We start from the raw sequence: 25,105 nt of genomic DNA, 5'->3' as shown, positions 1-25,105 counted from the left end.
TTGTCCCGATACCACTTTTTTAGGACTGAGTACGAGTACCGATACTTTTTTTCAAGTAGTCGCCGATACCGAATACCGATACTTTTTTTTAAATGTGTCCCCAAATGCAGCCATGTCCCCCCACAAATGCAGCCATGTCCCCCCATATCCAGCAATGTCTCCCGATATCCAGCAATGTCCCCCACATCCAGCAATGTCCCCCACATCCAGCAATGTCCCCCATATCCAGCAATGTCCCCCATATGCAGCAATGTCCCCCGTATGCAGCAATGTCCCCCACATCCAGCAATGTCCCTCACATCCAGCAATGTCCCCCGTAAGCAGCAATGTCCCCCGTATGCAGCAATGTCCCCCACATCCAGCAATGTCCCCCACATCCAGCAATGTCCCCCAAATCCAGCAATGTCCCCCGTATGCAGCAATGTCCCCCATATCCAGCAATGTCCCCCACATCCAGCAATGTCCCCCACATCCAGCAATGTCCCCCGTATGCAGCAATGTCCCCCATATCCAGCAATGTCCCCCACATCCAGCAATGTCTCCCGTATGCAGCAATGTCCCCCATATCCAGCAATGTCCCCCGTATCCAGCAATGTCCCCCACATCCAGCAGTGTCTCCCGTATCCAGCAATGTCCCCCGTATCCAGCAATGTCCCCCGTATCCAGCAATATCCCAATAGCCAGCATTGCCCCCCATATCCAGCAATGTCCCCCATATCCAGCAATGTCCCCCGTATCCAGTAATGTCCGCCGTATCCAGCATTGTCCCCCATATCCAGCAATGTCCCCCATATCCAGCATTGTCCCCCATATCCAGCAATGTCCCCCGTATGCAGCAATGTCCCCAATATCCAGCAATGTCCCCCATATCCAGCAATGTCCCCCGTATGCAGCAATGTCCCCAATATCCAGCAATGTCCCAATATCCAGCAATGTCCCAATATCCAGCAATGTCCCCCACATCCAGCAATGTCCCAATATCCAGGAATGTCCCAATATCCAGCAATGTCCCCCGTATCCAGCAATGTCCCAATATCCAGCATTGTCCCCCATATCCAGCAATGTCCCCCGTATCCAGCAATGTCCCCCGTATCCAGTAATGTCCCCCGTATCCAGTAATGTCTCCCGTATCCAGTAATGTCTCCCGTATCCAGTAATGTCCCCCGTATCCAGTAATGTGTCCCCATATCAATATCCCCCACATCCAGCAAGGTCTCCCCATATGCAGCCATGTCCTGTCCCCCTTACCTTCATCGCGCCACATCCCCGCTGCCGCCGACTGCTTAATATGGGCGGGGAACATTACAGCTTTGAACAGCTGTAATGATTGGCGCCGCGCTGCGTATAGACACTCCCCCTTGCTCGGGATTGGACAGTTCACCCGAGCAAGGGGGAGTGTCTATACGCGGCGGGCGGGAAAGACTACAGCTATTCAAATGAATGCTGTAATGTTCCCCGCCCGTATTAACCAAGCGGGGAATGCGGCGGGGTGTATTGTAGCGGCGCGATGCGATGTAGCGGCGGGATGCGTCAGCGGCGGCGGCGGGGGGGGGTGGGAGTATTCTATTTTGGTATCGGGGGTATTTGCGGGAGTACGAGTACTCCCGCAAATACTCGGAATCGGTCCCGATACCGATACTAGTATCGGTATCGGGACAACCCTAGTCCTTAACATTGAGTTTGACCACAACGCTAGACAGAGGTCTGCATGGAGATAAATGTATTTTCCAATAGCCCACATCTACAGTTGTGTTCAAAATTATTCAACCCCCCAATGCTGTAAAGGGTTTTAGGGAATTTAGTGTACATTTGTAATTGTATTCAGAATGAAATCCTACAAGGACTTCTTAAAGAACCATATGCAACTAAAATTACATCAATTGGTTTTGTAATACAGTAGTAAATGTTTATTTTGTGAATTCTTCATTTACACAATTATTCAACCCCTTAAAGACTACCACTCTGAAGAACAGAGGTTCATTGAAGTGTTTTCAATCAGGTATTGAAAACACCTGTGGATGTCAGGGAGCAGCAATAAAGCCTAATAAGCACCAATCAGGCAGCTTTAAAATGACTGTGATACTCAGCTCCTTCTAGACATTTACTGGTGTGGTTACAAACATGGTGAAGTCAAGAGAATGGTCGGGGAAGACAAGAGAAGAGGTGATTACTCTTCACAGGAAGGGCAATGGCGATAAGAAGATTGCAAAGAAGTTAAACATACCAAGAGACACCATAGGAAGCATCATTCGCAAATTCAAGGCAAAGGGCACTGTTGAAACGCTACCTGGTCGTGGCAGAAAGAAGATGCTGACTTCAACTGCTGTGCGCTACCTGAAGCGTAGAGTGGAGAAAAGTCCCTGTGTGACTGCTGAGGAACTGAGAAAAGATTTGTCAGATGTGGGTACTGAAGTTTCTGCTCAGACAATACGGCGCACACTGCGTAATGAAGGCCTCCATGCCAGAACTCCCAGGCACACCCCCTTGCTGTCTCCAAAGAATAAGAAGAGTCGACTGCAGTATGCAAAAAGTCATGTGGACAAACCACACAAGTTTTGGGATTGTGTTCTGTGTACTGATAAAACAAAATTACAACTGTTTGGGCCCATGGATCAACGCTATGTTTGGAGGAGGAAGAACAAGGCCTATGATGAAAAGAACACCTTGCCTACTGTGAAGCATGGCGGGGGGGGCAATCATGCTTTGGGGCTGTTTTGCTTCTGCAGGTACAGGGAAGCTTTAGCGTGTGCAAGGTACCATGAATTCTCTTCAGTACCAGGAGATATTGGATGACAATGTGATGCAGTCCGTCACAAACCTGAGGCTTGGGAGATGTTGGACCTTTCAACAGGACAATGATCCCAAGCATACCTCCAAGTCCACTAGAGTATGGTTGCAGATTAAAGGCTAGAACATTTTGGAGTGGCCATCGCAGTCACCAGACTTAAATCCGATTGAGAACCTCTGGTGGGACTTAAAGAAAGCAGTTGCAGTGCGCAAGCCTAAGAATGTGACTGAACTGGAGGCTTTTGCCCATGACGAATGGGCGAAGATACCCGTAGATCACTGCAAGACACTTGTGTCAAGCTATGCTTCAAGTTTAAAAGCTGTTATAACTGTAAAAGGATGTTGTACTAAGTACTAAGATTGAATGTCAACTGGGGGTTGAATAAAACTGATAATGATGTGAGCACAGAAAAGACATTTGTGGTTATTTCATTATAAATGTTATGTTATATTTGTCTGACCTACACGTGCCTCTTTGATTTAATTGTAAGCAGGATGACAGGATGATCAAAATCAATGTCAAACTTGGCAAAACAATCAATTTCAGTGGGGGTTGAATAATTTTGAATACAACTGTAGGTTGCAGACCCCATATGTGGTTCTATCCGGGGACACTGGGACACTTTCTGCCCATGTCTGGTGGCCATATTAGCACCTACCACTCAAAGGGTCCAGGCCTTTGATCTCCTTCAACATTGACCATGACCAACAAGCTATTCCTTGAAATTGCATTTTCCATCTTTATATTGTGGAAACTGGTTCTTTTTGGGGACACTGGGACACTTTCTGCCCATGTCTGATGGCCATATCAGCATCTCCCACCCAGAGGGTTCAGATCTTGATCTTCCTCGGGATTGACCATGACGACCAAGCTATTCCTTGACTTTGCATTTTCCATCTTTATAAAACAGGTTTTATTTGGGTGTATGGAAACAATTTCTACTCATGTCTGGTGGCCATATCAGCACCTACCACCCAAAGGGTCCAGGCCTTTGATCTCGTTCAGCATTGACCATGACCGCCAAGGTATTCCTTGATATTGCATTTTCCATCTTTATATTGGGGAAACAGGTTCTATTTGGGGACAGTGGGACACTTTCTGCCCATGTCTGGTGGCCATATCAGCACATATTACCCAGAAGGTACAGGTCTCGATCTCCCCTAGCATTGAGCATGACCACCAAGATATTCCTTGATGTTGCATTTTCCATCTTTATTTCGGGGACAAGAGGACACTTTCTGCCCATGTCTGAAGACCACATCAGCACCTGTCTGCCCATGTCTGAAGACCACATCAGCACCTGTCTGCCCATATCTGAAGACCACATCAGCACCTGTCTGCCCATATCTGAAGACCACATCAGCACCTGACTGCCCATGTCTGAAGACCACATCAGCACCTGACTGCCCATGTCTGAAGACCACATCAGCACCTGTCTGCCCATGTCTGAAGACCACATCGGCACCTGTCTGCCCATGTCTGAAGACCACATCAGCACCTGTCTGCCCATGTCTGAAGACCACATCGGCACCTGTCTGCCCATGTCTGAAGACCACATCAGCACCTGTCTGCCCAAGTCTGAAGACCACATCAGCACCTGTCTGCCCATGTCTGAAGACCACATCAGCACCTGTCTGCCCATGTCTGAAGACCACATCAGCACCTGTCTGCCCATGTCTGAAGACCACATCAGCACCTACCACACGAAGGGTCCAGGTTGTTGATCGCCCTTAACCCTGAGTTTGACCACAAACCTAGACAGTGGTCTGCATGGAGATAAATGTATTTTCCACTAGCCCACATATAGGTTGCAGACCCCATATGTGGCCTATTACAGAGGTCAGGGAAGGGACACCACTCTTTTTTCTCACACTTCCTCTTCATCAAAGGACAACTTAACCCCCGGAGATGATCTTTAACAATTTTTTAATTTAATGTTTTTTGTTTTTTTAATCTTTAAAGGAATACACATGTGCATTGCATGGTGAGTTTTTCTTTTTTAATATCTACCTGGAGTTCAGCTTTAAGATCGACTACCAAAGTAAAAGTAATCTGGCGTGAAAACAAAACGCATCTCCAGCACCAATCTCCGGTCCTGGTCAGGGCTCAGATCTTCCGGCCTCGAACCGGTTAGGATGTTGGGATTTCTATTTTCTCCAAACCGTAGATGAAATCCGCAGAGCGCTGCGTCTATTATTATCACCCCGATGTTATTTTTAAATCCGTTTACCCAGCACAACTCCCCCCATCCTATGATTGGAGCTGTCACCCAGCATTATGTATTTGTGTTAATAACCACCTCGATTGCCGATCGTTTTTATGAATTCAATTTTTCGGATTAATCGTGTCATTGCGCGGCGCGGGGGGAAAAAAAAATCAGGTTTGATTTAGAGAAGAATGGTGTCTCAGGTCCTTTCCCTGGAAACCCATCTGCTACCGTCCTTATGAATTATGTAGTGTATGTATACAGCAGATGTAATTCTCTGGCCGCGCGAATATCATTAGCGCCATCATTTATACACAAAGCGCTGGCGTATTCTGTGGCTCCGTACAATGGGGGAATCATTTTTTTCCCCCTCCAGGTGATTGACATTCTTCTGTACAATTCAAGTTTTTATTTTTTGGGGTCCCCTGAAGTGGGTCTTTACAAGTCAGTATGAATACATTTCCCGGCATGTAGCAATATGGAGCGATCGTATCATTTTTTTTCAATAAGGCCCGTTCACATTCACGCGTTCCCGCTTCTTTTTGCACATTTATTTTTATTTACAGTACCTTTTTTTTTACCTTTTTTTTTATCTTTTTTTTTTTTTTTTTTATGTTATTATTTTTCTTATTTTTTTTTTTAGTTATCATTTTTTTTCAGAAATTCACATTCATGTGTTCCCACTTGCATTTATTTTTTCACATTTTTTTTATTTACATGACCTTTTTTTTTACTGTTATCATTTTTATTTATTTAATTTTTTTTATTATTTTTATTATTATTTATTATAATTTTTTTAATTATAATTTTGTTTCAATAAGGAACATTCACATTCATGTGTTCCCACTTGCATTTCTTTTTTCACATTTTTTTTATTTACATGACCTTTTTTTTTACTGTTATAATTTTTTTTTATTTACATTTTTTTTATTATTTTTATTATTATTTATTATTTTTTTAATTATCATTTTGTTTCAATAAGGTACATTCACATTCACGTGTTCCCACTTCTGTTTCTTTTTGCACTTTTTTTTCATTTACATTACCTTTTTTTTTGTTTACATTTTTTTAACGTTATCAGTTTTTTTATTCACATTTTTTTTTTATTATTTTTTTTTTACCTATCATTTTATTTCAATAAGGTACGTTCACATCACATTTTCATGCTTGCGTTTCTTTTTACACATTTTTATTTTTTATTATTACCTTTTTTTTTACTTTTTTTTTTTTAACGTTCTAATTTTTACTTTATTTAAATGTATTTTTTCACAATTTTTTTATTTTTATTTTTTAATTCTCATTTTGTTTCAATAAGCTACGTTCACATTCACATGTTTCCACTTGCGTTTCTTTTTGCACATTTTTTTTATTTTCATTACCTTTTTTTAACTTTATTAACATTATAATTTTTTTTTCAGTTATATATTTTTTTTAATTATTATTATTTTTAATTATCGTTTTTTTTTATTATGATTTTGTTTCAATACGGTATATTCACATTCTTGTGTTCCTGCTTGCTTTTTTTTTTTTTGCACATTTTTTTTTACATTATTTTTTTAATTTATTTTAAGGAAGTGCAACAGATACAGTAAGAGGGTAACATTGCCCAACATACAATCAGTAGTTTCTTTTTTCCCATTTTTTATTTACATTACCTTTTTTTTTTTAACCTTTTTTTTTACGTTGAATTATTATTATTTTTTTAGGTTTATGTTGCAACAGATACAGTAAGAGGGAAACCTCGCCCAACATACAATCAGTAGTTTCTTTTTTCAAATTTTTTTTATTTACATTACCTTTTTTTTTTTATCCTTTTTTTTTTTCTATGTTTTTTTTTATTATTATTTTTTAATTATCATTTTGTTTCAATAAGGTACGTTCACATTCACGTGTCCCCGCTTGCGTTTCTTTCTGCACATTTTTTTCATTTACATTTTTCTTTAATTTATATTACCTTTTTTTTAACATTATAATTCCTTTTTTCATTTACATTATTTATTTACTTTTCTTTATATTAAGGAAGTGCAACAGATACAGTAAGAGGGTATCATCGCCCCAACATACAATTAATAGTAAACATCAAAAGCACAACCAATATATACATTTTAAATATTTTTTTATTTTTATTATCTTTTTAAAAAAATGTATTACCATTTTGTTTCAATAAGGCACATTGACATTCATGCGTTCCCACTCACATTTCTTTTTGCGCATTTCCCCGCTTCACAAATAGGGCAATCCATTAATTTGAGACCCCATTTACACCTTGCGTAACAGGCTCCCATTCACGTTTTTTTTTGTTAACGCTTTTTGGGTGCCATTATTAAGAAATAACGTGTGAATGCAGCCTAAATGGGCTGCTATATTCCTGACAAATGTGCCAAAGAAGCTCACGTACAAGATTTGGTGGCACGCGTTTTGCTGTGGGTGGTTACGCGTTTTTTCACGCGACACCCACGCCAAAATTGCGGTATTGCAGGGACCCAGCACTTGTATATCTGATGATGGGTCCACTTCAAGGTAAGCCTGGCCAATAGCCATCCTCCATTCAGGGCGAAGTGAGAAAACACCCCCCCCCCCCCCCATACTAACATTTACCCTGCTGATCCTTTCACAGTGCATCACTCAGCATCCGAGAAGCCGGTTGAATAAGCAAAGTGACGGGTTCACTTTAACACAAAACGGTGGGGGAGGGGGGGCTGACATCCTTCCAAAAATGCTGGTTGACTGGCTGTTATCCTGAGCCTCTATCTTCAATACTTCCTATGGGACTGACCCAAAAACAAGATTCGGAAAGTCAGGGGTCCCCATCATGTTCTCGTCTGTTAGGCTATTCTTGCAAAAGCTACAAAATTGGGGCTGTTTCCCATGGCAACCACCCGACGGCTCACTTTTCCATAAAAAATTGTCAGGAATTTTGTTTGTGATATTATGTCTCGTCATCAAGGAGTCTGAAAGGGAATCTCTTTTGGTTGGCCGTAGCAACCAGCAGTGGCGCCGCTAGGGGGTGGCTTCTGGGGCTCATAGCCCCGACTAGATACTCCCTTTCATTTGCCACAATGCATTGGAGACATGGGACAGAAAAATGGTTGCTAGGGGCAACAAGAGAGCCATTCCTTGATTATTCCTTCATTATCTGAATGCTATGAGCAACGCTGGATTCTTTCCTCCATCACTTGTCTTCAGAGGCAACTCTTTCCTTCATCACCTAGTCTCAGTATGGGCAACAAGACAGTCCTCCCTTCATCTCTTTGTCCCTAAGAGTCTCACCTTCATCCTTGAGCAATTGGTCACTAGGGCAACAAGAGCCCGCCTTTCATCACTTGGTTACTAGGGGCAACAAGAGGGTCCTTTCTTCATCATTTGGTCATAGGTTTTTCCTTGATCAATTGGTCACTAGGGCAACAAGAGCCCGCTTTTCATCACTTGGTTAGGTTACTAGGGGCAACAAGAGGGTCCTTTCTTCATCATTTGGTCGCTAGGGGCAACAAAAAAGTCCTTCCTTAATCACATGGTTTCTAAAGGCAGCAAGAGAGCCCTTCCTTCATTACTCGGTCCTTAGGGCCAATAAAAGTAATTCTTCCAACACTTACTAGCAGAAGCAAGAAAGTCACTCCTTTTTCACTTTATTACTAGAGGCAACAAGACACTCCTTCCTTCATTACTTGGTTCCTAGGTTCCACAAGAGCCTTTGCTTCATCACTTAGTCAGTAGGGGGCAACAAGATAGACCTCCCTTCATCACGTTAGCACCAGAGGGTAACAAAAGGGTCCTCCCTTCATCATTCAGTCTCTAGGTGTTAGGAGACATTCCTTCCTTCAACAGTTGGTCTCTATGGGCATTATGATAGTCCTCCCTTCATCATTGGGTTCCTAGGGGCAACAAGACAGTCCTCCCTTCATCATTGGGTTCCTAGGGGCAACAAGACAGTCTCGCTTTAATCTCTTGGTCTCTATGGGCAACAAGACAGTTCTCCCTTCATCACTTCGTCTCTACCAGCAACAAGATGGTTTTCCCCTCATCACTTGGTTTCTATGGGCAACAAGACAGTCCTCCCTTCATCACTTGGTCTCCATGGGCAACAAGACAGTTCTTCCTTCATCACTTGGTCTCTATGGGCAACAAGACAGTTCTTCCCTCATCACTTGGTCTCTATGGGCAACAAGACAGTCCTCACTTCATCATTTTGTCTCTACGAGCAACAAGCTGGTTTCCCCTCATCACTTGATCTCTACGGGCAACAAGACAGTCCTCACTTCATCACTTGGTCTCTACGAGCAACAAGACGGTTTTCCCCTAATCACTTGGTCTCTACGGGGAACAAGACGCTCCTCCCTTCATCACTTGGTCTCTACGGGCAACAAGACAGTTTACCCTTCATCACTTGGTCTCTACGGGCAACAAGACGCTCCTCCCTTCATCACTTGATCTCTACGGGCAACAAGACATTCCTCCCTAAATCACTTGGTCTCTACAGGCAACAAGCCAGTCCTCCCTTCATCACCTGGTCTCTACAAGCAACAAGACAGTTTCCCCTTCATCACTTGGTCTCTACGGGCAACAAGACGCTCCTCCCTTCATCACTTGATCTCTACGGGCAACAAGACAGTCCTACCTTCATCACTTGATCTCTACGAGCAACAAGACGGTTTTCCCTTCATCACTTGGTCTCTACGGGCAACAAGACGCTCCTCCCTTCATCACTTGGTCTCTATGGGCAACAAGACAGTCCTCCCTTCATCACTTGGTCTCTACGGGCAAAAGGGCAGTCTTCCCTTTATCATTTGGTCTCTATGGGCAACAAGACATTCTTCAGTTCATCACTTGGACTCTACGAGCAACAAGACAGTTCTCCCTTCATCACTTGGTCTCTAAGAGCAATAAGACGGTTTCCCCTCATCACTTGGTCTCTATGGGCAACAAGATAATCCTCCCTTCATCACTTGGTCTCTACAAGCAACAAGGCAGTCCTCCCTTCATCAGTTGGTCTCTACAGGCAATAAAACAGTTCTCCCCTTATCACTTGGTCTCTACGGTCAACAAGAAATTTCTCCCTTCATCACTTGGTCTCTATGGGCAACAAGACAGTTCTTCCTTCATCACTTGGTCTCTACGGGCAACAAGACGGTTTCCCCTCATCACTTGATCTCTACGGGCAACAAGACAGTCCTCCCTTCATCACTTGGTCTCTACGAGCAACAAGACGGTTTTCCCCTCATCACTTGGTCTCTACGGGAAACAAGACGCTCCTCCCTTCATCACTTGGTCTCTACGGGCAACAAGACAGTTTACCCTTCATCACTTGGGCTCTACGGGCAACAAGACGCTCCTCCCTTCATCACTTGATCTCTACGGGCAACAAGACATTCCTCCCTAAATCACTTAGTCTCTACAGGCAAGAAGACAGTCCTCCCTTCATCACTTGGTCTCTACGGGCAACAAGACAGTTTACCCTTCATCACTTGGTCTCTACCGGCAACAAGACGCTCCTCCCTTCATCACTTGATCTCTACGGGCAACAAGACATTCCTCCCTAAATCACTTGGTCTCTATGGGCAACAAGACAGTTTACCCTTCATCACTTGGTCTCTACGGGCAACAAGACAGTTTACCCTTCATCACTTGATCTCTACGGGCAACAAGACATTCCTCCCTAAATCACTTGGTCTCTATGGGCAACAAGACGCTCCTCCCTTCATCACTTGGTCTCTACGGGCAACAAGACAGTTTACCCTTCATCACTTGGTCTCTACGGGCAACAAGACGCTCCTCCCTTCATCAATTGATCTCTACGGGCAACAAGACATTCCTCCCTAAATCACTTGGTCTCTACAGGCAACAAGACACTCCTCCCTTCATCACTTGGTCTCTATGGGCAACAAGACAGTTTACCCTTCATCACTTGGTCTCTACGGGCAACAAAACACTCCTCCCTTCATCACTTGATCTCTACGGGCAACAAGACATTCCTCCCTAAATCACTTGGTCTCTACGGGCAACAAGACAGTCCTCCCTTCATCACTTGGTCTCTACAGGCAACAAGACAGTCCTCCCTTCATCACTTGGTCTCTATGGGCAACAAGACAGTCCTCCCTTCATCACTTTGTCTCTAAGAGGAAACAAGACAGTTCTCCCCTCATCACTTGGTCTCTACAGGCAACAAGACAGTTCTCCCCTCATCACTTGGTCTCTACAGGCAACAAGACAGTCCTCCCTTCATCACTTGGTCTCTATGGGCAACAAAACAGTCATCCTTTCATCACTTGGTCTCTATGGGCAACAAGACAGTCTTCCCTTTTATCACTTTTTGGGGGGCAACAAGGGAATCTTGCTCATCTTTGGAGCCCACAAAGTGCAGCAGTCCATACTAAACCAACACTTCAGTTTCCCATACTCACATAAATCAGATATGATTTCTGATTGGTTGGTATGGATTACTCCATCTTGAACATCACAGTAATGCATTGTGTGTTTGTTTAGAGCCATTGGTCTGTTGTCTCTAATGAGAGCGATAAAACTTGTCCTCAGTGCCGGAAGCCCAGAGGATGGAGGATTACATGGTACTTTGCCGGCTGTGACAGTAGACATGGAGTGATGTATTGTCTGCAAGGATAACAGCACTCCGGCTTTGATTGAACTGAGGGGGTAGATGGTAATTAAGTCTGACTTAATCTGAGCTGTAATTGGCCTGTAATGTTGCTACCAGCCTGGAAGAGCGGCACAAGTGCTGTTGTGACAACCAATTACCAGCGATACCATGCAAATTGGCAACGTACAATAACACCGGGAACATCTATTGATGTCAAAGGAGAAAGCCAGTCCTTAGGTATGCCACAGATGTGAGAAGTTTGCTGCCCAAGAAAGGAGAGTTAGAGGGAAGGAGGTTAGATAGAAGGAAGGAAAGAAACGAGTTAGAGGGAAGGAGGATAGACAGAAGGAAGGAAAGAAACGAGTTAGAGGGAAGGAGGATAGATGAATGGAAGGAAGGAAGGAAAGAAACGAGAGTTAGAACGAAGGAGGATAGAAGAATAGAAGAAAGTGAAGGAAAGAGAGTTAGAGGGAAGGAGGATAGAAGAAAGGGAAGGAAAGAGAGTTAGAGGGAAGGAGGATAGAAGAAAGGGAAGGAAAGAAACGAGAATTAGAGGGATGGAAGGATAGAAGAAAGTGAAGGAAAGAGAGTTAGAGGGAAGGAGGATAGAAAAAAGGGAAGGAAAGAGAGTTAGAGGGAAGGAGGATAGATAGAAGGAAGGAAGGAAAGAAACAAGAGTTAGAGGGCAGGAAGGATAGAAGAAATGGAAGGTTAAGAGAGTTATAGGGAAGGAGGGATGGATAGAAGGAAGGAAGGAAAGAAACAAGAGTTAGAGGGAAGGAAGGATAGATAGAAGGAAGGAAAGTAACAAGAGTTGGAGGGAAGGGGGATAGAAGAAAGGGAAGGAAAGAAACGAGAGTTAGAGGGAAGGAGGATAGAAGAAAGGGAAGGAAAGAGAGTTAGAGGGAAGGAAGGATTTAAGGTAAGGAAAGAGAGTTAGAGGGAAGTAGGATAGAAGAAAGGGAAAGAAAGAGAGTTAGAGGGAAGGAAAGATAGAAGAAAGGGAAGGAAAGAAACGAGAGTTAGAGGGAAGGAAGGATAGAAAAAAGGGAATAAATGAGAGTTAGAGGGAAGGAAGGATTGAAGGTAAGGAAAGAGAGTTAGAGGGAAGTAGGATAGAAGAAAGGGAAAAAAAGAGAGTTAGAGGGAAGGAAAGATAGAAGAAAGGGAAGGAAAGAAACGAGAGTTAGAGGGAAGGAAGGATAGAAAAAAGGGAATAAAGTAGAGTTAGAGGAAAGGAGGATAGAAGAAAGGGAAGGAAAGACACGAGAGTTAGAGGGAAGGAGGGTAGATAGAAGGAAGGAAAGAAACGAGAGTTAGAGGGAAGGAGGATAGAAGAAAGGGAAGGAAAGAAACAAGAGTTAGAGGGAAGAAGGATAGATAGAAGGAAGGAAGGAAAGAAACGAGAGTTAGAGGGAAGGAGGAATAGATAGAAGGAAGGAAAGAAACGAGAGTTAGAGGGAAGGAGGACATATAGAAGGAAGGAAAGAAACGGGAGTTAGAGGGAAGGAGGATAGATAGAAGAAAGGGAAGGAAAGAGAGTTAGAGGGAAGGAGGATAGAAGAAAGGGAAGAAAATAGAGTAGGAAGGAAGGAAGGAAGGAAGGAAAGAAAGAGAGTTAGAGGGAAGGAAAGAAAGTTAGAGGGAAGTAGGATAGAAGAAAGGGAAGGAAAGAGAGTTAGAGGGAAGGAAGGATAGATAGAAGGAAGAAAATAAACAAGAGTTAGAGGGAGGGATAGATAGAAGGAAGGAAAGAAATGAGTTAGAGGGAAGGAGAATAGAAGAAAGCGAAGGAAACAAAGGAGAGTTAGAGGGAAGGAAGGATAGAAGAAAGGGAAGGAAAGAGAGTTAGGCCCTGTACACACGAGAGGATATTTGTTGGAAACGGTCCGCCGGACCGTTTCCAGCGGACATTTCTGCTCCCGATTTTGATCTGATGGGCTGTACACACCATCAGATCAAAATCCCAGCGGAAAACATACGCGGTGACGTGGCCGCGCCGTCGCCGCGACGATGACGCGGCGACATGCGTGACCCTGGAAGGTAAATACTTCCACGCATGCGTCGAATTACTTCGATGCATGCGAGGGATGGGGATCGCTTGGACTTATCCGGTGAGTCTGTACAGACGACCGGATCAGTCCGACAGACAGGTTTCCAGCGGATAGATTTCTTAGCATGCTAAGAAATTTTTATCCGCTTGAAAACCGTCGGCTGGAGAAATGTCCGCCGAAAAATGTCCGCTAGGCCGTACACACGACCGGATTTGTCTGCTGGAACTGATCCGCGGATAAATCCCAACGGACAGATCCGGTCGTGTGTACGAGGCCTTAGAGGGAAGGAGGATAGGTAGAAGGAAGGAAAGAAACGAGTTAGAGGGAAGGAGAATAAAAGAAAGAGAAGGAAAGAAACAAGAGTTAGAGGGAAGGAAGGATAGAAGAAAGGGAAGGAAAGAGAGTTAGAGGGAAGGAGGATAGATAGAAGGAAGGAAGGAAAGAAATGAGAGTTAGAGGGAAGGAGGATAGATAGAAGGAAGGAAAGATATGAGAGTTAGAGGGAAGGAAGAATAGAAGAAAGGGAAGAGAGTTATAGGAAAGGAAGGATAGATAGAAGGAAGGAAGAATAGAAGGAAGGGAAGGAAAGAGAGTTATAGGAAAGGAAGGATAGATAGAAGGAAGGAAAGTAACAAAGTTAGAGGGAAGGAGGATAGAAGAAAGGGAAGGAAAGAAACGAGAGTTAGAGGGAAGGAGGATAGATAGAAGAAAGGAAATAAACGAGAGTTAGAGGGAAGGAAGGACAGAAGAAAGGGAAGGAAAGAGAGTTAGAGGGAAGGACGGATAGAAGGAAAGGAAAGAGAGGTAAAGGAAATTAAGAATATTAGTGGGGAAGGGAAACTGAAGGAAGTAATGAGGGATAGAAAGAAGGGAACACATTTAGGAGGAAAATTGTTGCACAAGGAAGGAATGAAAGTGGAAATAGAGAAGGAAACAGAGATAGAAAAACAAACATACAAAGCTAAAATAAAACACAAAAGCATTTTTCTTTTTTTTTCTTTTTTTTTAATCGAATCCTTCGGGTTTTTTAAGAAATCATAAATAGTTTGTATCCTTTCTAAACACATAAAACATACTCAAAGTATTTACATTTTTTATCATTTCAAGGCTTAATAAAGGTCGTCAGACGTAGCTACAAAAGAGGCTTTCACAGACGGGAACGGAGGTTGGACATGTACGCGGGCCGCCTGTCAGTCTCCTTTGCTCTGGGGCCATCGCACAAGTCCATGTGTACTTTATTGTCAAAAATTATTTGTTTTTTATTTTTCTCATAAAAGTGCACAACACAGTAAATAAATAATGACATATAAATAAATTAATAAAATAAATAAATTATTTCCTGGCACATTAACCTCGTCAAAGAGGGTAAACATGAAATGCAACAGTAGTAGCGAAAGTTGAAGAGACTAAGTAAAACTGGTATAAAAAATAATAATAAACCTTTTCATCTAAATTATTTTCTGATTACTCTTATTTTATTATAATTAACTTTTCAACCTTTTGAGTCTCAAGTTAGTTACAAATGGTGGTGTGGCAAAACTCAATATGAAAAGTTGAAACATTTTGACAAATTTTGATAAAAGGCCATTCTTTTCCAGAGAGTGAAAACTTTCTCACTTTCGCATTGGAAAGGGATCAATTTTTCGAGACACAAACAGCCCAATTTTTAGAAATATAAACCTAATTTGGTAAAATTATCTGCTTAAATTTTGTCATTTACACCTAAAACTTTATTTTTTTTCTACACAAATGACAAGATGTTATTAACTTTGGCCATGTGGTTGATGGACATTTAAGAGACTACTATTTTTCCACTTCATTGACTAACTAGAGAGTAGGTAGTATTAGTTGTTGTAGCGAGTTTGTTGAATAGATATTTGGCCATGGTGGAGCTTATTGGACATCGTCACCTTGGAAGTAAAAGCTAAACTTTCTTAAAGGATCATCCATTGGTCTCGTTGATCCACCAACAAAGAGCTAACCGGTCTACAGAGAGCTACGACCAACTACATACATACTCGTAAACGTAGACCCAAATTTTCCTAATAATAATAATCTATATATTGATTTTCCTATGAAAAAGTGCACATTTGAAACTATTCATCAATAAATTAGGACCTCCTGCTTAAGGAACAGGGTATTACTTCAGAGACACCAATGTACTGTACATTTGGATTGGTTTTTCCTTCTTCGTCGGCAAAGAGGGTCAAGGGTCTTTCTATCTAGGACGTATTGTATGTTTTATACATGAGTGCCATATGGTGTACATAGGACCATATGGACAGCTAGTAAAACTGGAGAAGATATGGAACGAAATTTATGAGATTAATGAGAAACTTGGACAATTTCAGGTTTAATATGACAATAATAATCTTGAAATCAGGCCAGTGATAAGAATATTGACCACTTCTGTTGCTTGTTCGACAAAGAAGGTTGCTGAATTCCTTTGTGGTTCACTGTAGATGTGTGGCCAAATTTCCTAAAGATCTGTTCATCCAATGCTTAGGCTGAAAGGCTGGAAGTAGCTATGTAGACATGACTTAAGAAGACTCTAGTTTCTCTAAATGTTATATCAAATTCATAAACTTCTCAACCGTGTGTATGAGAGTGTTGGTGGGCATAGTTTTTGGTGTAAAAGTGCAACGTAACCAAAATGTATTCAATGACAATTTATATTTTCTTTGCCTGATCCTAGAAAGGGTGAGAGAAATCTTTAAGGGGGGGACATTTGGGTTGGTCACAAAATGAGGCGACAATTGACAGCTAAAACTTTTGTATTTAAGGACTCCGGCATTTGAAGGCTTTCTCCCAAATGACTGGTCTATGAGAACCATGAAAGGAATTTAGGTGGGTCTTTCAGAACCATGCCTGTGGGTATGTATGGTGATGGTTGGAGAAAGAATGGAAAAGACTTGACTTGGCTTTTGCATTCAAGGACTCCGGCATTTGAAAGCTTCAACCCAAATGGTTGGTCTATGAGAACCATGGTAGTGATTTAGATGGATCTTTGGGAGCCTTGCCTGTGGGTATGTATGGTGATGGTTGTAGGAGGCATGGAAAAGACTTGACTTGACTTTTGTATTTAAGGACTCCGGCATTTGAAGGCTTCCACCCAAATGGTTGGTCTATGTCAATGAGAACCATGGTAGAGATTTCAATGGATCTTTCATAGCCTTGCCTGTTGGTATGTATGGTAATGGTTGGAGGAGGCGTGGAAAAGGCTTTACTTGACTTTTGTATTTAAGCACTCTGGCATTTGAAGGCTTCCACCCAAATGGTTGGTCTATGAGAACCATGGTAGTGATTTAGATGGATCTTTGAGAGCCTTGCCTGTTGGTATGTATGGTGATGATTAGAGGAGGCATTAAAAAAATACTTGACTTGACTTTTGTTTTTAAGGACTCTGGCATTTGAAGGCTTCCACCCAAATGGTTAGTCTATGTCAATGAGAACCATGGTAGAGATTTAGATGGATCTTTCAGAGCCTTGTCTGTTGGTATGTATGGTGATGGTTGGAGGAGGCATGAAAAAGACTTGACTTGACTTTTGTATTTTGAAGGACTCTGGCATTTCAAGGCTTTCACCCAAATGGTTGGTCTTTGAGAACCATGGTAAGGATTTAGGTGGGTCTTTCAGAGTCATGCCTGTGGGTATGTATTGTGAAGGTTGGAGGAGGCATGGAAGAGGCCACGGGTAGGTGGTCTCTGAAAGGCAGGATCTTTACATTCTAGATTGGGGAATCTACAAAAATCCACAAATGAGGGAAACATTTGGTCCCACAAATCTTCTCAGTCCTAGCATCTTAGTCCATAGCTGAATACAGCAGCATCCAATAAAGAGGGCACATTGTAGCCCAATCAGGGAACCTCAAACCCATCAAACATCTAGAACATGGTTGAGATAGGAGATGTAGCATATCGCTAGCCGCAGAATTTCGATTTTGGACAGTTTCTTGTCGGGGGGCAGAGTGGGAAGAAGCTTCCTCAACTCCGCAAAGGCCAAGTTGAATGCTTCCACCCGTATGCGCTCCCGGGTAGCGTGTGCCGTGCGATATTTGGCTGTTGCCCTCCTCCTACGTCGCCTCTCTTCCCGACTTAAGTGCTGAAGCTCCCTCTTGACGGAGTCGCCGGACTCGCAAATCCTGGTTTCTCCGCACAAGCTGAGTCCCCCAGCCTCGCTGAGTCCACCTCCGCAATCGCTGAACACAGACTCAGTCTCCGAATGAGCCGGGATTTCTGTCTGATCAGAGTTCAGCATCATTCCTCTACAGAAGTTTCCAAAACGTATCCTTCCAACGGCCCAACAAAAAATAAATAAAAAAAATCTTCTATAAAGTGCTTCTGAAAAGTTGCTCCCTTCCGGATGTCATGAAACAAACCTTGTGGCGTGGACAAGCTGCGAAAAGGCGTCGATCCCAGCAAGCCGCAGCGGATTTTTTTTTTTTAGCTTGGAAAACGCACTTAAGAGAAATATTTAACTCATAAAAAGTGTTCAGCTGAGATTAACTTTTATTTCCCTTCGCTGTGCTCTCGTTCTTGATGGTCCCCCTGGAACAAAGAGAAACGGAGAAATTATAGAAAAGGTTTCTTAATGGCTACGAAGAGAACTCTGCCAACATGAAAAAAAAAAAAAAGGAATTTAATGGGGATGGGAGGATCGTACATAGGAGGGAAAAACAACATAAAAAGGAATAAAACTACAGGAAAAAACAACTTGATTGCAAACTCGTAAACAGGGAAGCCAATAAACAGCAGATTGCTCATTGCATGGAAAATATAATGCTATTATTGATTTTTTTTTTACGCCAATAATTTTCATCCGGGAAAAAACAATTTTCCTCCGGGAAAAGATTTGACACAAGAGCTTGCAATCTAATCCTCCTGTCATAGGGTCCATAATGATACCAGGCTCTAACTGTAACTAATTTGCCCAAGAAACAATAACCTGTTGTCACTTTGAGGCTCCGTTCACACCGTCTCTACGCGTTTCTGTGCGGAGTTTGTAGGACGGCCCATTTATATCAATGGGATGTCCTACACGCGAGAAATGCTCAAAAGGAGTCAAAGCTAAAAAGAATATTTGAGAAATCATGCAGCATTTTAATGCCTTGGGGTTCCATTCCCAGATCTTTGGGGGGGGGGGTGCCATTAAGAATTAGTGACCTGCAAAAGGGCGTGTTATTGCTGTCAGTGGGAGGAATGGTGCCACATCATGGGTATCAGTGGGGGGAATAGTGTCTCATCATTGGTATCAGTGGGGGGAATAGTGCCCCATCATTGGTATCAGTGGAAGCAATAGTGTCCCATCATTAGTATCAGTGGGAGGAATAGTGTCCCATCATTGGTATCAGTGGGAAGAATAGAGCCCCATCATTGGTATCAGTGGGAGGAATAGTGCCCCATCATTAGTATCAGTGGGAAGAATAGAGCCCCATCATTGGTATCAGCGGGAAGAATAGAGCCCCATCATTGGTATCAGTGGGAGGAATAGTGCCCCATCATTAGTATCAGTGGGAAGAATAGAGCCCCATCATTGGTATCAGTGGGAGGAATAGTGTCCCATCTTTGGTATCAATGGAAGGAATAGTGCCCAATTATTTGTATTAATGGAAGGAATAGAGCCCCTTCATTGATATCAGTGGGAGGAATAGTGTCTCATCATTAGCATCAGTGGGAGGAATAGTGTCCCATCATTAGTATCAGTGGGACGAATAGTGCCCAATCAATAGTATCAGTGAGAGGAATAGTGTCCCCATCATTGGTATCAGTGGGAGGAATAGTGCCCCATCATTAGTTTCAGTGGGAAGAATAGAGCCCCATCATTGGTATCAGTGGGAGGAATAGTGTCCCATCTTTGGTATCAATGGAAGAAATGGTGTCCCATCTGTAGTATCAGTGGGAGGAATATGGTTACATCATAGGTATCAGTGGTAGGAATAGTGCCCAATTATTTGTATTAATGGAAGGAATAGAGAACCATCATTGATATCAGTGGGAGGAATAGTGTCCCATCATTGGTATCAGTGGAAGGAATAGTGTCCCATTATTGGTATCACTGGGAGGAAAAGTGTCCCATCATTGGTATCAGTGGGAGGAATAGTGTCCCATATTTTGTATCAGTGGGAGGAATAGTGTCCCATCATTGGTATCAGTGGGAGGAATAGTGTCCCATCATTGGTATCAGTGGGAGGAATAATGTCCCATCATTGGTATCAGTGGGAGGAATAGTGTCCCATCATTGGTATCAGTGGGAGGAATAGTGCCCCTTCATTGGTATTAGTGGGAGGAAGCATGCCTCAATGTTGGTATCAGTGTTAATAATTATGCCCCCAATGTTGGTGTCGGACCACGGCTCTACATGGACATAGTGACAATGTCTCCTTATGTGATAAAGACAAAATGTGCCTTTTATGGTTTTCTCCTGACTCTAAACTCACATGCGGAGGTTTGAATATTAGCAGCTGGTTCTTCTATCTCAGAACATTGGGGGCAGGGCAGGCTTGTAGAAGGTTATAAGGTGTGGACCACGACCTGATTGATGGAGGAGGAAGGTGCTGGGTTCCGGTATTCGCATCTCCTTCACCACAAGGGGAGCCGGTAAAAGTCTCACCCGTCTAGTTTATGGATTTCTATTGCATAGTTGGAAAGTGCCAATTAAAGTTCCCTGGGACATTGAATATTCTTCTGCAGAGACAGTTCTGCCACATAATACAAATCTCACCAATTCCATAAATATACCAACAAATATCCTAATCAGCACTCAGTGTCGTGTCACATGGAATGTCTCTACATCCCGAAAAATACAACCAGACTGACCGACATGGAAAGCAACCGCCTTGTCCAGCGAATCTGAAATAATATCCTACGGGGTCCAGAACAATGACACACTGACACTTGGGGGTCCAGAACAATGACACACTGACACTTGGGGTTCCAGAACAATGACACACTGACACTTGGGGATCCAGAACAATGACACACTGACACTTGGGGGATCCAGAACAATGACACACTGACACTTGGGGATCCAGAACAATGACACCCCGACACTTGGGATCCAGAACAATGACAAATGACACTTGGGGGTCCAGAACAATGACACGCTGACACTTGGGGGTCCAGAACAATGACACACTGATAGATGGGGTCCCAGAACAATGACACACTGACACTTGGGGGTCCAGAACAATGACACGCTGACACTTGGGGTCCCAGAACAATGACACACTGATAGATGGGGTCCCAGAACAATGACACACTGACACTTGGGGGTCCAGAACAATGACACACTGACACTTGGGGATCCAGAACAATGACACACTGACACTTGGGGGATCCAGAACAATGACACACTGACACTTGGGGGTCCCAGAACAATGACACACTGACACTTGGGGGTCCAGAACAATGACACACTGACACTTGGGGGACCAGAACAATGACACACTGACACTTGGGGTCCCAGAACAATGACACACTGACACTTGGGGGACCAGAACAATGACACACTGAGACTTGGGGGTGCAGAACAATGACACACTGACACTTGGGGGTCCAGAACAATGACACACTGACACTTGGGGGTCCAGAACAATGACACAATGACACTTGGGGGTCCAGAACAATGACAAATGACACTTGGGGGTCCAGAACAATGACACACTGACACTTGGGGGTCCAGAACAATAACACGCGGAAACTTGGGGGTCCCAGAACAATGACACACTGACACTTGGGGGTCCAGAACAATGACATACTGACACTTGGGGGTCCAGAACAATGACAAATGACACTTGGGGGTCCAGAACAATGACACACTGACACTTGGGGGTCCAGAACAATGACACGCGGAAACTTGGGGGTCCCAGAACAATGACACACTGACACTTGGGGGATCCAGAACAATGACACACTGACACTTGGGGGTCCAGAACAATGACACACTGACACTTGGGGGATCCAGAACAATGACACACTGACACTTGGGGGATCCAGAACAATGACACACTGACACTTGGGGGTCCCAGAACAATGACACACTGACACTTGGGGGTCCAGAACAATGACACGCTGACACTTGGGGGTCCAGAACAATGACACACTGATAGATGGGGTCCCAGAACAATGACACACTGACACTTGGGGGTCCAGAACAATGACACACTGACACTTGGGGATCCAGAACAATGACACACTGACACTTGGGGGATCCAGAACAATGACACACTGACACTTGGGGGTCCCAGAACAATGACACACTGACACTTGGGGGTCCAGAACAATGACACACTGACACTTGGGGGACCAGAACAATGACACACTGACACTTGGGGTCCCAGAACAATGACACACTGACACTTGGGGGACCAGAACAATGACACACTGAGACTTGGGGGTGCAGAACAATGACACACTGACACTTGGGGGTCCAGAACAATGACACACTGACACTTGGGGGTCCAGAACAATGACACAATGACACTTGGGGGTCCAGAACAATGACAAATGACACTTGGGGGTCCAGAACAATGACACACTGACACTTGGGGGTCCAGAACAATAACACGCGGAAACTTGGGGGTCCCAGAACAATGACACACTGACACTTGGGGGTCCAGAACAATGACATACTGACACTTGGGGGTCCAGAACAATGACAAATGACACTTGGGGGTCCAGAACAATGACACACTGACACTTGGGGGTCCAGAACAATGACACGCGGAAACTTGGGGGTCCCAGAACAATGACACACTGACACTTGGGGGATCCAGAACAATGACACACTGACACTTGGGGGTCCAGAACAATGACACACTGACACTTGGGGGATCCAGAACAATGACACACTGACACTTGGGGGATCCAGAACAATGACACACTGACACTTGGGGGTCCCAGAACAATGACATACTGACACTTGGGGGTCCCAGAACAATGACACCCTGACACTTGGGGGTGCAGAACAATGACACACTGACACTTGGGGGTCCAGAACAATGACACACTGACACTTGGGGTCCAGAACAATGACACACTGACACTTGGGGGTCCAGAACAATGACACACTGACACTTGGGGGTCCAGAACAATGACACACTGACACTTGGGGACCCAGAACAATGACACACTGACACTTGGGGGACCCAGAACAATGACACACTGACACTTGGGGATCCAGAACAATGACACCCTGACACTTGGGGATCCAGAACAATGACACACTGACACTTGGGGGTCCAGAACAATGACACACTGACACTTGGGGGTCCAGAACAATGACACACTGACACTTGGGGGTCCCAGAACAATGACACCCTGACACTTGGGGGTCCAGAACAATGACACACTGACACTTGGGGGTCCAGAACAATGACACAATGACACTTGGGGGATCCAGAACAATGACACACTAATACTTGGGGGTCCAGAACAATGACACACTGACACTTGGGGGCCCAGAACAATGACACACTGACACTTGGGGGTCCAGAACAATGACACACTGATACTTGGGGGTCCAGAACAATGACACACTGACACTTGGGGGTTCAGGAACAACGACACACTGACACTTGGGGGTCCAGAACAATGACACACTGACACTTGGGGGTCCCAGAACAATGACACACTGACACTTAGGGGTCCCAGAACAATGACACACTGACACTTGGGGGTCCAGAACAATGACACCCTGACACTTGGGGATCCAGAACAACGACACACTGACACTTGGGGGTCCAGAATAATGACACTCCAGGCTCCATTTTGTCCCCCGTCCCTCCCCGATTATCTCTATAAAGAGGGTATATAGTGGATACATTAGTCATGGGGAAATAAGATGTCAGGCTAATGGTAGGAGGATGAGGTGTCGGGGGAAGATGGTGGAAAACATTAATGGTGAGAAGATCAGGCAGAAATGAGTGGAAGATGGATGATGGAGGGGGGGGGGAGGGGGGGAGCGGATATCGCTGTCACATACAAGGGTCTTCCTCTCTCACACTAAGTGGAGATGACAACTTGTACCAATGAGAGGGACAGGGCGAGGCACCCATCGGTGTGACCGGGGGCCCGGGGGGGGGGGGGGGCCAGGAATATAGATGGAAATGAAAAAGCATTTTTCTCTCTGGGGTCTCCTGAGACAAGACAGGTGGTGGATGGATGGGAAGGCGGAGGGGGGAGGGGAGGGGGGGTCTGGGGGTGGATATTAAATTAGCCCGTATGTCACCGAATCCACCAATACAGACATATGGAGGACACACAGCTGTGATCTACCCACAGTCCGGGGGGGGGGGGGGCGGCTGCCCCCAAGGAGAGGTCTTCTATATGTCCTCTCTATGGAACATCCACAACTCTACACAACTAAACTTCTATCTATTTATCTATCTTTCTCCATAATGTCATTATTACCTACTGCTTCTATTTTCTATATCATCTTTTTATCTATCTATTAATCTAAATATATATATATCTACACACCTTCTATCTAATATATATTATTTGTATCTGTTATCTATCTGTCATATTCCTGTTTTTTTAATCTATCTATCTATCTATCTATCTATCTATCTATCTATCTATCTATCTTTCCATCCCATATCTATCTATTATCTGACTATCTATCGATCTATCCTATCCCATATCTATCTATCCCAGTCCTGATTTTCTTTCAATCTATTTCTCTATGTATCTACCTATCTATCTATCTATCTATCTATCTATCTATCTATCTATCTATCTATCTATCCCGTATCTATCTATCTATCTATCTATCTATCTATCTATCTATCTATCTATCTTTCCATCCCATATCTATCTATTATCTGTCTATTTATCGATCTATCATATCCCATTCCTGTTTTTCAATCAATTTATTTCTTTATCTATCTATCTATCTATCTATCCCGTATCTATCTATCTATCTATCTATCTATCTATCTATCTATCTATCTATCTATCTATCCATCCATCCATCTATCTATCTATCTATTATCTATCTATCTATGTATCTTTCTATTATCTGTCTATCTATTGATACTACCCCATTCCTGTTTGTCTATCAATCTATTTCTCCATGTATTTATTTCTTTATCTATCTATCTATCTATCTATCTATCTATCTATCTATCTATCTATCTATCTATCTATCTATCTATCTATCTATTAATCTAAATAAATATATATATATATACACCTTCTACCTGTGTATCTATCTAAATATATAATCTAATATATATATTTTTCTATCTGTTATCTATCTGTCATATTCCTGTTTTTCAATCTATCTATCTATCTATCTCTCTATCTATCTATCTATCTACAGTGGCTTGAAAAAGTATTCACACTCCTTGAAATGTTCCACATGTTGTCATGTTACAACCAGAAACGTAAATGTATTTTATTGGGATTTTATGTGATAAACCAACACAAAGTGTCACATAATTGTGAAGTGGAAAGAAATGTTTTATT

At 43.3% G+C, this 25,105-nt stretch overlaps 1 protein-coding gene across 1 annotated transcript in view; it reads right to left on the bottom strand.

Annotated features, from left to right (window-relative positions):
• Positions 1-14,799: 14,799 nt before the first annotated feature.
• The window catches only part of NHLH1 (nescient helix-loop-helix 1), a 32,769-nt gene continuing 22,463 nt past the window's right edge, over positions 14,800-25,105 (bottom strand). Inside the window, exon 2 of the mRNA XM_040333918.1 lies at positions 14,800-18,184. Coding sequence (XP_040189852.1) covers positions 17,514-17,897 — 384 coding nt within the window. The 5' untranslated portion in view covers positions 17,898-18,184 and the 3' untranslated portion in view covers positions 14,800-17,513. The remainder of the gene's footprint in view (positions 18,185-25,105) is intronic.

The sequence above is a fragment of the Rana temporaria genome, chromosome 13, assembly GCF_905171775.1.
Source record: "Rana temporaria chromosome 13, aRanTem1.1, whole genome shotgun sequence".
NCBI lineage: Eukaryota > Metazoa > Chordata > Amphibia > Anura > Ranidae > Rana > Rana temporaria.
The sequence above is the reverse complement of the archived record's forward strand: the minus strand, read 5'-3'. Positions and strand labels throughout refer to the sequence as shown.